The sequence below is a fragment of the Pygocentrus nattereri genome, chromosome 18 (genome assembly GCF_015220715.1).
Source record: "Pygocentrus nattereri isolate fPygNat1 chromosome 18, fPygNat1.pri, whole genome shotgun sequence".
Lineage (NCBI taxonomy): Eukaryota > Metazoa > Chordata > Actinopteri > Characiformes > Serrasalmidae > Pygocentrus > Pygocentrus nattereri.
In genome coordinates this window covers 17,576,965-17,593,880 of record NC_051228.1, presented here as the reverse complement: position 1 = coordinate 17,593,880, position 16,916 = coordinate 17,576,965, and the positions used below count along the sequence as shown (strand labels likewise).

Here is a 16,916-nt window from a genome sequence, read left to right as displayed (position 1 = left end):
GTAGCTTTTACCAGCAGTTAGCTTCAAGCAAACTGGACAAACATCAGGCTTCAGGATGACTGCTAGTGTTTTTAGCTATACTATGTCAGAAACGACATAATCAAGACTATTTGAGATACTCAACATCTCGACACAGTTTGAGACAAGTGACTGATGACTCAGGCCTACAGTTAGCACTATGCTAACTGGTGGTGTATAAGCTTAATTACTTGTTAATTACTCCCCTACACACACACTCACACACACACACACACACACACACACACACACACACACACACACACACACACACACACATATATATATAAGCTGCTTATCCTTCTGGGTCATGGGGCGACTTTACCCTTGATGCTCTATTGCTAAAACTTAAGAAGTTCAGACACAAACATGTCTTGGCTGTGTAAACTGGGTAAATTAGGCTTCCAAAGTATTAAAGAATCTTAAGGACTCAAAGACCACATATGCCTGTAACTGTGTACATTTTTTTTGCCCAACTTTTCCTTTAAGTTGTCAACTACAGTCACATGAGCATGTTATTATCTTTTCTCCTCTCTGTTAGTCCCTGTCAGATCTGCGGTGTTCTGTAGACAATGCAATGACGACAGATGCTGAACCTCCTGCACAGCAAGATTCAGGAACAGATCTGCCCCAAAGTCCCCAAATAGGTCCAGTGGAAGGACCTGCAGAGTCTCCGGCTGATCCTGAGCCTTGTAAGGAGGTTAAAGTGACCCGTCGAGCGTCGAGTGCCCCAGATAAAGCCCAGAAGATAGCAAGGCGTCTGTCCATGCCTGGCAACCTGCTGTCTTTTCTGACTGGAGGCTCTCGCAGGTGCAAATCTGGATTTTGGGGCGATGGAGTGAAAACTGAGGGAAGTCAAGAGCAACAGGATATTGACAAAGGTGAGTAGATGAGTCTAAAACTACATGCACAAGAAGTACCTGCTGAAAAGCAATGTTGAAGTCCAAAAGCAGAACTGCAGTGGAACCTTTTGGTTCATCAAGCGTTTGTCAACATAAGTTTCTAATGGTCCTTTTTCTGCAGGATGTTACATTCTGGTGCCTTAAAATAGAATGGAAAATTAAAATAAGATGCTTGTGCGTGAATCAGTACATGAACTGCAGTTTGTTGGATTCTATTCTTTTTGGATCCTTTTAGTCTAAATTTAAATGCTAAAGCTCCAAAGTAGGAGGGGTGATCAACAATAAAGCAGAACAGGAGCTGAAGCAACACAAGAGAAATTAAACCCAAGAGAATTAGATTCTAAATATTAATGACTTTAGCTATTTAAGTGCATACAACTGAGTAAATTTAACTAATTGCCACTCATTTCTGAATGTTGATATTGCAGCTGGGCAGAGTGAAGCAGAAGCAGATGGTGGTCCAAAAGAGCCAGATGTTTGTCACCACCCTGATGAAAGCAGCAGTAAAGAAAAGGAGGAAAAAGCTGAAGATCTACAAGCTGTTTCTGTTGAGGCCAAAGAGAATACTGACAGCAAAGAGGAGTGGGAGACTGATGGCCAATGCGAGGCCACTGAAGTTGATGCAAACTGTCCTAAAGCCGAAGAAGCACAACTGCAGGGAGCTTCACCTGAAAAGGAAACACTAGATGTTACCAAAAAGGATGCTGAGCATGTGGAGAAAGAAGAACCCACACAAACTAGTAAAATATTTAACATTCACATTGAAAAAGATGCCATTTGAATGACTTTTCTTATTTTGCATAAATAATAACTGTTACAATGTGAATTGTGTCTGAGATTTTTAAAATGCAGAGTTAGAAAAGAAAAACATCTCCTAAGTTAAAGTCATTATGCTTTTAGTGAACTATGCTACTGACACAGCTGACAAAAATGATAGAAACGGACACTTAAACAGAAGTTAGGGCACTGTTGTGGTTTAGCCTAAAATTCAGACAGTAATTAGGAGATTTAGTCTAGTTAGGATGTTTGTCTAATACTGTTTAGGAACTGTTATTCTGTAATAGCTACTGTCCTAATTTCAGTCCATACCAAATGTACTGACCAAACATAACTTTATATTTTTATAGGGGAATGCAGCACAGAAGCTGGTAGTTTGGTCCAGGATCAGTCTTATCAGGCTAATCATGCTAATAATGCTAATCATTCTGCTGAAGAACTGATGAGATGCCCCCAGCCCCATGACACAAGAACTGAAGATGAAAAGCAAGAAAATGTGGATCTCCTGACTGAGGCCTTGTGTTTGGAGACATCGCAAAGATGCAAAACAACTAAAGAAGAAGAGAAACATTCACACGATTACTTAGATTTAGCTGGAAGCAGGCAGCTAGCTAAATTTCCCTCTAAAGTGGAGTTAAGCAGAAGCCCAGCAGCAGAGGTGCACCCTCCAAAGACAGATGAGGAACACGGGGAACTGACAGAGAATATAACTGACCCTTCTATAGAGATCAGAAAAGAAAACTCTGACACTGAAAGTGTAGAAGTGGATGGAGAAACTGGGAATGAAGACGTTAAAGCTAACAGAGAAGAAACAGAGGCTGAGATACAAACAGTTGAAGATTCAGACTCTGTGGTGGAGCATGCTGAAAAACCAAGCACTGAAGAAACAATCCAAGCTCTAGAAGAGCAGGAAGCTCTCCTAAATGATTCTGAGCAGGTTTCCCTCAAAGTAGAGACACCAGATGAAGAGTTAAGGAAGGAAGAAGACAGGGAAGAGCAAGAAGTGAGAAAAGACGAAGAAAAGAAAGATGTGACGGACCAATCAGAAGATAAAAATGTCAGTCTGCCTCACAGTGGTGCTGAGAAAGAAACGCCTACAATCAAAGTTGAAGAAACTGATAAGTTAGCGCATCAAAGTGAGACAAAACAGAAGGAAACAGATTCAGGAAAGACAAATGGTGATGCTTCAGGGGAGAAGGTTCCCAAAGCCAGCAAGCAGGTGAGCTTTGTAGGTGTTGAAGTGGACAGATCAGAGTTTATATTAAATGGAGGATCCGTGGGGAGTAAAACAGAACTGGATCATGCAGAGATGAATGGGACGGCCCATCAGAACATCAGTAAACAAGCAGCAATATCCATCTCTACCAATACTGATAGTGACAAGGACTGTCCACCACCATCGCTGTCTCCTACTGCTGAAGGGGTGAGTCAGTTAGTGACACAATACCAATCTACACTGTCCATCAAAAGTTTGGGGACACCTTATTCAGGTGTACTTCATTATATTTTTCAGTGTAGTATGAATCTAAGCAAATGAATACATCTGACATCTTTTCAATAGAGCTAATATTTCTTATTATGAGATTATTGTAAGAATATTGTAACAGTGGTCAAAAGAAGATTCAACTAAAGCCATGATTTTGATCTGAAAACAGCTTTTTTGATGAACAACAGGCAGAAACAGGCACGCACATAACGCTGAACCCATGGGCAAGGTCACCACACATTTTATGCTACCAATGACACACAGCCCCGACCTCCTAACAAGCACCCCCACCCATGACACAGAATAACACATATAACACATACTACACAAACAACAATACAAAGCACCTTTTTAACTGGGACACCTCCCATTAACCTCTTTATGCCAACAAACAAACAACAATAAACGGTACTTTTTGAACTGAGGCGGGCCTCCCATGAGCCTCTCCTCTTCAGCCTATTTATATACATTTTATTCTGTAAAAGTGTTTTATCCTGTGGGCAGGTCATTTTACTTAACTATATATTTAGGTCATATGAAGGATTAGATATTATAGCTTATTTTAGGAAATATTACTTGGTATTTTTTTTGTTTAATATAAGCACATACCACTCATTTTTAATATTTGTGAAAGGCCTTGTTACAGTGTTTATTCAGCTTGATCTCACTCTATCAAGTGGTACTCCCAAGATTTGTTTCAGGGCAAACGTTCATGGCATAGAACATTCTTCATCCACTGCATCATTTTAAACTGCAGCTAACACAATGCCATTTCACAGCTCATAATAGTTAATAATCACAGCTAATAAATGCCCACATTGGCTAGCCATGTTGGTAGCTTCCTACCCACCCAGAGCGAGGGGACTATTATGCTTTCTTGTACTCTCACTTGTGGATGGTTGTGGCCTCACCTGGGAATTGAACTCACAATCTCCTGACAGTTGGACCAATGCTAGGCAGTTACACCACCTAAGTTTACTTAAAGTGAGGTTTATTAGACTAAACATATGTCAACTTTGGCAGAAGAACTTGTTCGTTTTCATTCGTTCAATTCCGTTTTTAAACTCAGACCTGCTGAAAAAACAGGTAGTATATGCTGATCAAGTGCTGGTCTGGTGCTAATTTAGCTGGTCACCCAGCATGATCACCCAGCATCTAAAGAACAAAACATGCTGGTTTTGCTGGTGATCAGCCATGCAGGTCTATGCTGGATTTTCGAGCAGGGAAAATGGCAAGCAAGCTGTTTATAAGCCATAGCAATAAACATTTGACTTGGTATGTTTACACTGGGATTAAGGTAGCAAACTACTCCATCTGTTATACACAACCTCTGATACAACCTCACTGCTTTGCTAGCATGCAAAGGCTACAGAGTAAGCAGCAACAGAAAGCCAGAAAAAGCTTATAGTCAGACAAAGCAGCTACTTACAAAATTTATGTCATTATGCATTATGAAGTTTGCAGGGCGAGGGAGTTAGCTCACTGTATCAAACCTAACCGAGGGTGAGTGCGTTCTGCTCTTCACTGACTCCTCCTGAGTGGTGAGTTGAAGTTGGAGTGAGCATTTAAAAAAAGGTATACAAACGGCACTTAAGGAACCCCAAACATTTGACTGACAGTGCGTGTAATGAGCTAAATGTTCCTAACTCACCATTATATGTAGAACTGATACCAAAATCCATCTGTCTCCTGTAGGTTCTGCCCATGAGCCGCAGGACGGTAAAGAAGACTCGTAAGTTTTTTGTGGACGGCCGGGAGGTCAGCATTACAACCTCAAAGGTTATCAGTGAGAAGGACAGTCAAGAGCAGCAGATGCGCTCAGTCAGGTAGAACAACGCAACACTTTTAATCTCTTGAATATTGAATATGTGTGAGTTAGACCTGTGCCGGTAACAGATTGCTCTTATTTGGGTAATTGTGTGGAAAATAGCCATGTTAAATGGATATACCAGGGCTTATGTGGGGCTTGGGGGGCTATCTTTGTTGTACCTTTATTTATTTTATTTTTCCTGTAAATCTGTGGTAATTTTGTAGTTGACCATCTTTGGGGCTGCAAACCTGTAACTAATCTTATAAAGACTCAAGTCACTCACGAAATTAAATTTTTTTACAGTGGAATTTGCTGAAATGAGGGGTGAAATCTAATCTTCAAATTCGAAAATGTATGAAATCAGGCTAAATCCTGTTTAATGCACTTCACTGTTTGATATTATTAGAAATTAATTTGTATTCCAGCATCTTAGTTTTAAATATTAGTAAATGAACCTTTAACATCACAGCGAGTGTTGTGGGTATTGGTACCCTGTGAAAATGCAGTTATGATTTGATATCTTGTTTATGTGAAATACATAGTGTGTGGGAGTCTTACTGCATCCGGACATGGTTAAGGTAAACAGGACAATGCAGATCATGATCAGTACAGTTTAATTACATGTGTAACTTTTATTATATCTAAAAACAACTAAATATATTTAACAAATGCATCTTTGGCGATGTTCATACATTGCAAAAATATTTATGAAAAATACATCAGAGCTGTAGCCCAAATATTGCCTAATATTGGTCTTAAACTTTAAAAAGCCACAATGTCCCACACTTTGAATGCATTCTTTTTTACCAACTGTTATATATGTTAGAGTGCAACTGTGTGTGCGACACGATCAGTGTCAAAGTTTGCACCGCACATCAACACTCTGACTGGACGTCATTCAGCAAAAGTGTTAAAGGTGCATAAATGTTTGTCTGGAAGGAGAGCGAGCAGAGAAATCAGGGTGTCTAAGCAATGTGAATATATTGTGGTCTCTTGCCACATTACAGCACATCATGACGCGCTCTGTTTAATGTAAATTATTAAACAAAATTAAAAAGAAAAAAAGCTAATCATTTTACATCACTTCACTTATACGTCACTTATATACTGCTTCAAAAATTCAGCACCTTCCCCGTGTGACTTTGAACAGAATTGCGAATATCACACAAACTCTACTACTACTAAGTTGTAGTGTCTTAGCTTAAAACAGCCTGATGTCTTTTTTTCAGAGGCTTGTTTGCCTAATGTGAAATTGTTTGTTTGAAAGCTGACAGTGTTTTTCCAGAGACCTAAGTCAGTTTTATCTGATTTCTGATGCTGTGTTCTAAGTATGCTCTAAAACATACACTGTGGTACACAGACAGCCTTTTGTAAAGAAATGAATCTATCAGCTCAGCAGTAGATCATTGTTAGGTAAAATAATGTGCAGTAGTTACTCAACATGTTTAAAAGTTCGGTTATGTTCACATGTAGAATTACTAGCGCTTTCTATGGCTTGCATGAAATAAATCAGTAAATGAATGACAGGTTTTTAAAATTGGCTGAAAATGAGTTTTACCATTACCAGGGGCTGTTATTGTGGTAACTTGGTTTACTGTTAGTGCATATGAACATCAATATGTGTTTGTGTGTGTGTGTGTGTGTGTAGGCGTCAGGAGCTGCACGCTCTGAAGCTGCTTCAGCGTGAGGAGCAGAGGGAATTTACTCAGCTGGAGCAGAAACTGCAGCAGCAGAGGGAGCAAATGTTTCGCCACATCGAACAGGAAATGACCGTCAGTCTGACCAAAACTAACTGTACACAACAACATACACCAAACCCCAAAATCTGCACACGCCTACACACTAGAGGTTGCATAGGCTAGTTTGTATGTGTCAGGCTTCAGTCCTCGCCGGCCAAAACATTTCAGATGTCAGCACAGTGTTTCATTAATCACACCTGATTCAGCTCATCAGATAATCATGAACTGAATTCAGAGCATAAGATAAGGACTTGGTTGCAGTGGAAAGCAGTCTACTCATGTAGGAAAGTGCCTAAATTACAGTGATAACCAAACTGTAGACTGGAGGAGAAAACATAAACAGATAATTCGCTGTTGGGAGAAGTTGTTTATGTGTTCCGGGTTGGTCAGACACTAGAGGGCGCTATATGGACAATTTTTTTTATCAGCAAAGCAGTAAATATACAGTGTCTGCACTGCTGTTGTATTTTAAATTCTCAGTTATAGGACTTTGTAACATGTATGACATCAGTGAGTGTAAACAGCCGATATGCTGATCCATTTTGAATTTTAATCAATTTTTAATGTAGGATATTCTTCTACATTCAAAGGATGAAGAAAATTCCTGCATGAAAGACTAAGAACATATTTTATTAAGGGACCCATATTGTGGAAAACTGAATTGTCATCACTTTTTTTAAATAAAGGAATTTTGAGGTAGTATAGAAACATTGCTTGAGTTTCAAAATGTTCACTCCCCTGTACATACAGTTCAAATATGGAAACTAAACTGTAAAAACAGCTTGACTTGAATCCATTCTTTTTGTGATGTTACGTAAATGCTGTTCAGCCTACAGCTGTTCGACTCCACACATTCATGTCAGCCTGAACAACTAAAATAAACCTGCATTAAATAAAGTGGAGTAGCGGTCAGCCAACGCACCTACAGCTTCACACAAAATTTGAGAACATCTACTTAAAACAGTTTATCATGAATGTTTTCTGTTTCAGTGACATTGCCTATATCTCACTCTGAAAGGCATATTGATATGCAGAGATACGACTGATTGCTACCAGCAAAATCCTTCTTTCCCGTCAAACTGATAAAAACAGATGGACAGCTGGACACAGCTGGAGTCAGTTTAAATTCTCAGTGAGAGGTGATATTCTGAGAGCTGTGGAGATTTTAGCATGCAGTTAACATCAGACAGTACTACTGTATATCTGAGACTGCAGTCACATCTCACACCTCAAACAGAGGCGTCTGCCTCCCCAGAAACTATCAGCAAACTGCTAACAAAATGCCTTTCACGCTGTTTTGAATGACTGGTTGTCTAGGAAACTTGATTCCACATTTTAAGACCTCTACTTTAAACTCTACAAAGAGACAGGAGATTATTTGTAATTAGACACATCAGAGATGTTCTGAGATCTTAATGCTCAGTAAAGTGCATGTTGCCCCTACAGAGTAAGAAGCAGTATTATGACGGTGAGCTGGAGCGTTTGGAGAAACAGTATCAGCAGCAGAGTGGGAGGATGGAGGCCGAACACACGCAGCGGCTGCAGGAGGAGGCCCGTCGCCTCAAAGCCCAGCAGGAGAAAGAGCTCAACCGCAAGAGCAGCGCACTCAAAGCTGACCCTAAAGAGGTACTGACCACTGCACTCAACTCAGAGCAGAGCCACTGACTCTAAAAAGATGCTGACCACTGCACTGATCTCAGAGCAGAGTCACTGGCCCTATAGAGGTACTGACCACTGCACTGACCTCAGAGCAGAGTCACTGACCCTAAATAGGCCCTGCACTGACCATTGCACTGACCTCAGAACAAACTTACTGACCAAAAAGATGTACTGACCACTGCTCCTACCTCAGAACAACCTCAGTGGTCCCAGAACAACCCCACTGACCTCAGAATAGCCTCATTGACCTCAGAAAAGCCTCACTGACTCTAAAGAGGTACTGACCACTACACTGACTGTAAAATAACCTCACTGACACAAAAGAGATACTGACCACTGCACCAACCTCTAAAGAGCCTCAGTGATATCAGAACAGCCTCACGGACTGTAAAGAGGTACTAAACACCACACTGACCTCAAAAAAGCCTTACTGATTTCAGGACAACCTCATTGGCCTTATAATAGCTTCACTGACCTCATAGGGACCAAATCACTGACCTAAGAACAACCTCTTTTTTGGGTGTAGTAAGTGCTAAACAAATCAAAATGAGCTGATCTGACCTGAAGTGACCTCTCTGCAGTGGTGGACAGTAACTAAGTAAATGTAATTCGTTACTGTAGTAGCGTAAAAAAGTATTTTTTTGTGTATCTGTGTTGATTTTGGGTGACTTTTTACTTTCACTCCACTACATTTCAAATATCTGACTTTTTCCTCCATTACATTTTGAGAAATCTGTCATTCCTTTTGGTTTCTGTGTGTACAAAAACGGTCACAGCGGTCACTTTGTTTTGAGCTTGTTTTGACCTGTTTGACAAACCGACCCAGTGCAAGCACACGGTTCAATGTCAGTGCAGCAGCGTAAAAATTTGGGAGAATCTATTCCAAAATGATGGAACTAATCTAATGTTGTGTAAATAGACCACAGTATAGAAATATGTACACGTATGCAGTTGTGACAGATGTGTCTTTTTTCTGAATTTATACAAACACTTTCATTACTTTCATTTCACTTTCATATAGTAAATTAGTTTGTTAGTTTATGTTTATGAACAGAGACCTACAGATCAATACAGTAAAGGAAAACTCATTTGTGATTCTGAGTTTAAAGTCAGTTTTTCTAAAACTTAAACTTGTAACTAAGTTGCAAATAAATCTTAAACTGAAACTTTGCTTGTTTGTAAAAAGTGATTTCAGAGCCACTCGGTTCTACGTAACGGAAACTGTTTACCTTCAGTGTTTTGTGCTTATGATCATTTTAATAGACGTCAGCGTCACTAATTAATGACATTCTATTAAAAGACTGGTTTACCAAGAGAGACACTGGAGGATTTTCACCTAAAATGAGTTCATGAAGTGAGTCTTGTTACAAAAATGATAACAGGACATCAGAGCCATAATTAATCTTTTAGTACTTTTACTTTCGATACTTAAGTACATTTGAAGGCAAATACTTTTGTACTTTTACTCAAGTTGAGGTCTAGAGTAAGAACTTCTACTCTTACTGGAGTAATATTTTACCTTGGGTATCTCTACTTTAACTCAAGTACATGGTTTGTGTACTTTGTTCACCGCTGCCTCTCTGTTTATATTGTAGGAGCAGCGGTTTGTGCAGAAGCAGCAGCAGGAGCTGAACGAGACTCTGCAGAAAGCAGTGCAGGAACACAAGAGAAAAGTGGCCTCTATGGAGTGGGAGGTTACAGTCAAAGCTCAGCAACTCAAGAGAGGTACAATAATATTATATGGTACAGTAATTAATGGTCATTAAATATGCAATATTTTAGTTAACTGCAGACATTTAATCAATTATTAACCTTACAGCTTATTCAATAATGACTATAAGTATTTGGTATCTACTATTCAGCATCTACAATTAATTATTATTACTATGAATATTATGTTTTTTTTCAGTAACTACTATGAATTGTGCATGATATGATAGCTAGAATAGAGGGGCTCATTAAATAGCACTGTGTGTTCAATTTGAAACTCTTCTATAGCACCCCCCTTGCCTGTGGTCATCTCTAGCCTTGTTGAAATATAATTAGTGGGATCAAATAAATATTCTGTCAGTAAACTGTTGCACTGTAACAACTGCAGCACTGAACAGGCTGTGTATTTACGTAATTTCATACATGGTTTCCTGCCTTTTACTTCATACACACAAAAACTGTGCCTGCAGTCCTGCTGGAGCATTCGAGCCAGTTTTCTCTCTTCAACAATAAATGGTACACAAAAGCTAATTGAGTGGTAATAGCTCCCTCTTGTGGAGGATCTTTAGCCTGATAAACAAATGTGAGTAAATTACAAACCAAGTCTATGAGGTGTTTTCACCTAAAACCATCCTGCCTTGAGGCTAATTCATATTTTCTTGCAGCGCGTGAAGCTGTGATCTGGGAGTTGGAACAGCGTCACCTGCAGGAGAAATACCACTTGTTTAAGCAGCAGGTGAAGGAGCAGTACTCTCTACAACGGCAGCAGCTCAGCAAAAGACACAGCAAGGTAAGGGGACCAATGTCTGTGAAACATCTGCACTACAGTCTGAATGTACTGAAGGTTTGGAAGCAACATTGAATTTATAAAAATAAAAATTAGCTTTTTATTTTTTATGAGAAAATGAATTGCAGATGTGCACAAGTCACTGTATGCAAGTCTTTAGTCATGAATGACAGTTAAGACTAAAAATCAATAATAATTATGTAAGCAACAGAAGACAAAAGCTGTTGTGAAACATATAGAGTTTTTAATATTAGTCATTTCTTCCAGCAAAAACAAAAATTGTTCCACCAGCTTTGATTAAGATGACCATTGTTGTTTATTATATTTAGTTTAATGATGCAAATATGCGTAGAATTGTGCATTAGTTGTACATTATCATTATTACTATTATTATCTCTCTTGTTTTTGGTAGGATATGGACCGAGCATCCCGATTCCATCAGGCTCTGCTGGAGGAGCAGAAGTCTGCTCAGACTCAGGAGAGAGCACGATTCCACAAAGCCCAGCGAGCTGAGGCCAAGGCCAGACTGAACCAGTACAGACAGGAGCTGAGGAAGCAGGGGCTAACCGGACCCGAACAGAGGCAGAAAATCACACAGGTAAGCTCCCATGCTAAAGACGTAATAATTTTAACATTCAACTTAAAATGAACAGAATCACCCCTCCTTAAAATCCTAGGGTTGTCTCTATGTTCCCTGGGACCTTTATTAAATGACTGTTCTTCGTTTTACTATTCTGTGCTTTGTCTCCCATCTCGGATAACACAGCAGTGACCTTACAAACACCGTAATAACCCCCTGGAGCCTAGAAACACTGTAGCAACCATCTGGAATAACATAGCAATGGACCTAGCAATACCATAGCAACTACCTAGGACACCATAACAACACCTTAGCAACCATCTGGAATAACACAGCAATGGACCAAGCAACACCTCTGCATCTACATAGGTAACATAGCTACACTTTAGCAACCATCTGGATAACATGGCAAAGGTCTGGCAACAACATAATAACCTAGTGAATACTATAACAACAGCCCAGTGGCACTTTAGCAGCCACCTGGGCCTTCATAGCAACTCATGCTGTGTTTGGGTATCATCTGACATCAGAAGGTTTTATATACCAGATGGTAAATATGGCTCCACTCCATTCATAGATACGCCCAACACACAGAAACAAAGCACAGAGATCTAGAGAACACAATCCAGCTTTTCTTTGCTGTGTTCATCACACAGATCAAACAGAAATATGTCAGTTATATATTTTTTTACATTCACTACAAGTTTAGTGCTTTTCAGTCATGCAAAAGGTTAAAGGTCATGTTTTATGTCACATCTTGTAAACTTGTATAATAGTTGTATAATAGTATAACAGTTAAAAATGATGGCTGTTCAAGGGTTTGTCAGTAAAGAAAGGGGTTTTATACTGAACCATGAACACTCATAGAACCATCTAAAGCACATTCATCATCAGTCAGAAGAACTTTTCATGATGCAAAACAACATTTAATCATGCAAATCATACACTTTTAAAAATGATGGTGCTTCTAGGATTCTTTAGTAAAGAAAACGGGGAGCCATGAACACTCAAATAACGCTTTGTGTGAGTTCTTTGCATTATGAAAGGGTTTTTTTCAGAGGAATATACTGTAGATGGTTCTATTTAGAACCTATGTGAAATGGGTTCTGTATAGCACCCAAAAGGGTTCTTCTATTGATACGGTATCAATCTTGTAATAGTATAAAAATTTAAAAGAGGTTCAATACAGGAACATCTATAGCACGTTCATGCATATTTTCCATGAATCTGAGGAGCCTGTTTATAATGCAAAGAACCCTTTAATCATGCAGAGGGTTCTTTGAGTGTTCATGGCTCTGCTGCTGCTGTTTAAATTGCTTTGTGACAACGCCTAATACAGAGCCCTTGAAGAACCAGCATTTTTTTTGTGTAGAATTCGGTACCTGTTGTAAATACGACTTTGAGCTTGAAAGGCAAAACTGATATATCCCAATTTCAGACTCCACTGGAATGCAGTATTAAGCCCCCTTCTAGTTTCCTCTTTTAAATTTTTAGGAAAATGCCCCATATCCCCAGGCCTGGTTTTCGCTCTGGAATTTTGTGAACAGTTCATTGTTCTCAGGGCCATTTGTTCCCTCAGTCAAATTTCTAGGAAACAGCTCTATGTTCCCATGGCTCCTTGTTTCAGGCCCAAATAACCTCAATTAAGCTTTTACTCACAAAGTGTATGCAATCTTCCGCCTTCTGAGTTTTCAAAAAGTTTGCTTAGCTCGCTAATTAACTCACTAGTCATATATCTTCCATAAGCATATTCTTATGGAAAAACCTGCCTTTCTCACATGTATGATTCTTTTTGTCTACAGCTAATCGGATTTGGCTAGCAGGGCGGTAGCATTACTGCTACTGAGTGCTGATTGGTTAGCATGACTGCTAGTGGGGGAGCTCATTAGCTGATCTCACTCACTAATGTCATTAAAGTACATGAGGTGCAATTTTAAACCCCTATAACTCGAGTTGAAAAGCTCTTAAAAATATAACAACGGTGTTCAAATGTTTTATGCTGTTCTGTGTTCAGGAAATAAATTAATTATTTTACATTAAAAATATTTAAGCATTAATATAATATGATTTTGCTCAAATGCTCCATCCTAACACATTCATTTGCTCAGGAGTGCCCTCTAGATCAGCTTAGCTAAAAACAAAAATTAGAAGCTGTCCTGAAAACCTCCAGCTCCCTCAACGACCCAGAAGGAGAAGCAGCTTAGAAGATTTGTATGTGTGTGTGTGTGTGTGTGTGTGTGTGTGTGTGTGTTTGTGTGTGTGTGTGTGTCCCAAAACCAGAATTTTGTCTGTACTTTAGTCTTTTACTTTATATTGTCATTTTTCCAACACATTATACAGTTCAGTTATAAAGCTGATGGGGAAGTATAAAGTGTATATTTAGTCATTAAGAGTTGAACCGATAGAGGAACACAATTGAAGAAATGAAAGAAAACTGGAGATGTGATAGCTGATGTTTGCTAATATAATAAAACATCCTCTCTGTCTTTATGTGGTTTCTGGTTTGCATCAGTTTCTATCCGAGGAGGAGTCCAGGCAGAAGGAGGAGTGCATTAGACTGCAGGAGACCCAGGAGAAACAGCTGAAAGAGGCGCAGGAGCAGTGTGACACTAATGCAGCCGAGCTCCAGCAGCTGCAGGTAAACCAGCTTCATGTGCACTTAAATCAGCCCAGCTAAAACAGCTATCCCAGCTGACATCGGGCGTAGGCAGGATACACCCTGGACAGGTCGCCAGTCCATCGCAGGGCTGACAGACAGACATACACATTCATGCACACACACACAAACACACACACACACACACACTCACACCTAGGGGCAATTTAGCATGTAAAATTGGCATGACTGCACGTTTTTGGACTGTGGGAGGAAACCGGAGTACTCGGAGGAAACCCACGCAGACAAACTTCACACAGAAAGGACCCTGGTTGCCCGGCCGGGGAATCAAACCCAGACATTCTCGCTGTGAGGCAACAGTGCAACCCACCATGTCACCGTGCTTAAAAACAATAAAATAAAATGAAAAAGTACTGAAAAATACAATGTGCAATAGCTTAAAAATCATAATTAAGGACAACACAATTAAGGACACACAAAATACATAAAAACAAAATAAATAGAAACAAAGAAAGCACAGGCTTGTTTGGACTCTGAGTTCTACTAGCTTTCCTATATACACTTATCTAAGACACCTACTTGGCTAATATTTTTTGAACCTATCTGAGATGTATATCCCCCCGTGACCCTGACAGAGAAGCGGCTTAGAAAATGGATGAATGATGAGATGTATATGGTTGGTCGTCAGAGAGAAAACATGGTTAAAAATGAAATGTCAAATCTTGTTTTGATTGGTTTGATGTAAATCGACATGCTGCACTTTCAGACTTTAAACTCATTATTTATTAATTTTGTGTGCTGCAACTCTGTGAGGTGCATTGAAGTGCACAATGTGCATTCTGTGTTTCAGAACGAGAAGCTGCAGGTCCTGGTGGAGATGGAGAAGAAGAAGATCAAATGCCTGGAAGATGAGCACACACTGGAGCTGAACGAATGGAGGGATAAACTAGCCTGCAGGAAAGAGGTAGAGATAATGAGAATGTGGATGTGAAATACAATCTTGTAAATATCCTCACCCCCTCTTTTGTAGCTCCACCTTGCTGGTATTCAGTTAGAGACTGTAGAACGTCTCCAATCCTTCATCAGTGGTCAGTATCTGACCACAGTGAGTAGAAGCAAAAGGCAGTTGTTTCTAGTAAAGTGGCCAGTTTGTGGAAGCACAAGGTGGGTGTTTCTAATAAAGTGGCCAGTCAGTGGAAGCTTTAATCTGAGAAGTGGTTTGGTCTAAAGTGATGGAATTTGATATTAACATCCCTTTATGATTGTTTATGTGTGTGCAGGCATTAGAAGAAGATCTGGCTCGTAGAAGGAGAGAACATGAAGGAAGCAGAAGAAGAGGCAGTGAGCCTGAATCTCGACATCAAACACGACGCTCCAGATTCTTTCCCAGCCTCAGTTTCTCCTAAATAAGGACGTTACAAACAGCATGGATGACACTGTGCAGTTGCCACAGCACATCTGAAAGATTTTTAATGCAAAATGCATGTTTAAATATGTATATATTTTTTATTAGTCAATCTTAGATGTACTCTAATGCACAACCTCAGCTTGTCCTGATGCTCAGTGCTGCATTTCTGTATTGCAGTGAAGATGTTATGGATACATGTAAACATATGAATGTATAAATTAGTCATTTAATTAGTTCTCAGATCTAAGCTTATTTTTTTAAAAAGGAAACACCTGAAGGAAAATTAAATGATTTCACGCCCATATATCTTTTGAGATCGCTTATGTACTTCATTTCTATTTTCCACAAGTGTGTGATTGTGTGATCCATGCCATACAGATTAGATTTTCTAATGTGTCTTCCACTCCCCAAAACAAAGCAGTTTCCAGGAAGGAGTGGATGGATTTATTGGAAAAGCACTTCCTCACATTAACTGTTGTAATGAGCAATGACTCTCATTTAAAATGGAAAGATTAGCACAGATTGGCAAATATCCAAACTATAAGCACAAAGACACACAGAGTCGTCATTTCAATACTGTAAAATACAGGCTAAATTATAGCGCTATTTATAGTTAGAGCAAAAATTCACAGTAAACAACTGTAGACATATTTTGAGTTTTTTACTGTTATATGCTGTACAATGTGCTATATGTGTTATGTAGCTGTGGACATATTTACAGTAAGTTACGGCACAATTTGGACTAAAAGGGGCAGGTTGAAGTTGGCTAAGCAGTAATCTGATTCTTCATCATTTCTTTAGTAGTAAAATTAAATTAAAATGTATTCAAAACAGCAACAGAATCATTACAGACTATCCCATAAAAGCATATTTAGCACTATCAGCAATGCAAATGTTTACGTCAAAAAGAGACAGCACAGTAAAAACAGCAACTACTGTAAACTGAAGACTTGATTGCTTAAAGGCCCATATACCTTCTTAAAAACATGGTTCTTCAAGAGTTCTTTAGTAGAGACAATGGTGCTATATAGAACCCTGAACACTCAAAGAACCGTTTGCATGCTTAGATTGTTCTTTGCATGGTGAAATGGCTCTTCTTCCATAACACTGCTAGTGGCCGTAGAGGAAGCCTTTTTGGTGCCCTATAGAACCATTACACTACACACCTAAAAGGATGGTTCTCCAAGCGTGCTATCCATCCATTTTCTGTACCGCTTCTCCCTCAGGGTCGCGTGGGGGTGCTGGAGCCCATCCCAGCGGTCATCAGGCGGAAGGCAGGATACACTCTGGACAGGTCGCCAGCCCATCGTAGGGCATATATAGAACAATTTCATGCTTAAATGTTTCTTTGGATGGTGAAATGGTTATTCAGAGTGATAGAGAACGTGTTGTACATGGTTCTATATAACACCAAAAAGGTTCT

General features: G+C 39.5%; 1 protein-coding gene across 1 annotated transcript in view; it reads left to right on the top strand.

Annotated features, from left to right (window-relative positions):
• Nucleotides 1-15,797, top strand: part of si:dkey-81j8.6 (STE20-like serine/threonine-protein kinase) — a 30,253-nt gene extending 14,456 nt beyond the window's left edge. The window contains exons 8-19 of the mRNA XM_017718872.2: nucleotides 560-899; nucleotides 1,349-1,660; nucleotides 2,048-3,120; nucleotides 4,879-5,009; nucleotides 6,642-6,765; nucleotides 8,179-8,358; nucleotides 9,987-10,116; nucleotides 10,767-10,891; nucleotides 11,301-11,486; nucleotides 13,981-14,106; nucleotides 14,936-15,049; nucleotides 15,366-15,797. Coding sequence (XP_017574361.2) covers nucleotides 560-899; nucleotides 1,349-1,660; nucleotides 2,048-3,120; nucleotides 4,879-5,009; nucleotides 6,642-6,765; nucleotides 8,179-8,358; nucleotides 9,987-10,116; nucleotides 10,767-10,891; nucleotides 11,301-11,486; nucleotides 13,981-14,106; nucleotides 14,936-15,049; nucleotides 15,366-15,491 — 2,967 coding nt within the window. The 3' untranslated portion in view covers nucleotides 15,492-15,797. The remainder of the gene's footprint in view (nucleotides 1-559; nucleotides 900-1,348; nucleotides 1,661-2,047; nucleotides 3,121-4,878; nucleotides 5,010-6,641; nucleotides 6,766-8,178; nucleotides 8,359-9,986; nucleotides 10,117-10,766; nucleotides 10,892-11,300; nucleotides 11,487-13,980; nucleotides 14,107-14,935; nucleotides 15,050-15,365) is intronic.
• Nucleotides 15,798-16,916: the final 1,119 nt, after the last annotated feature.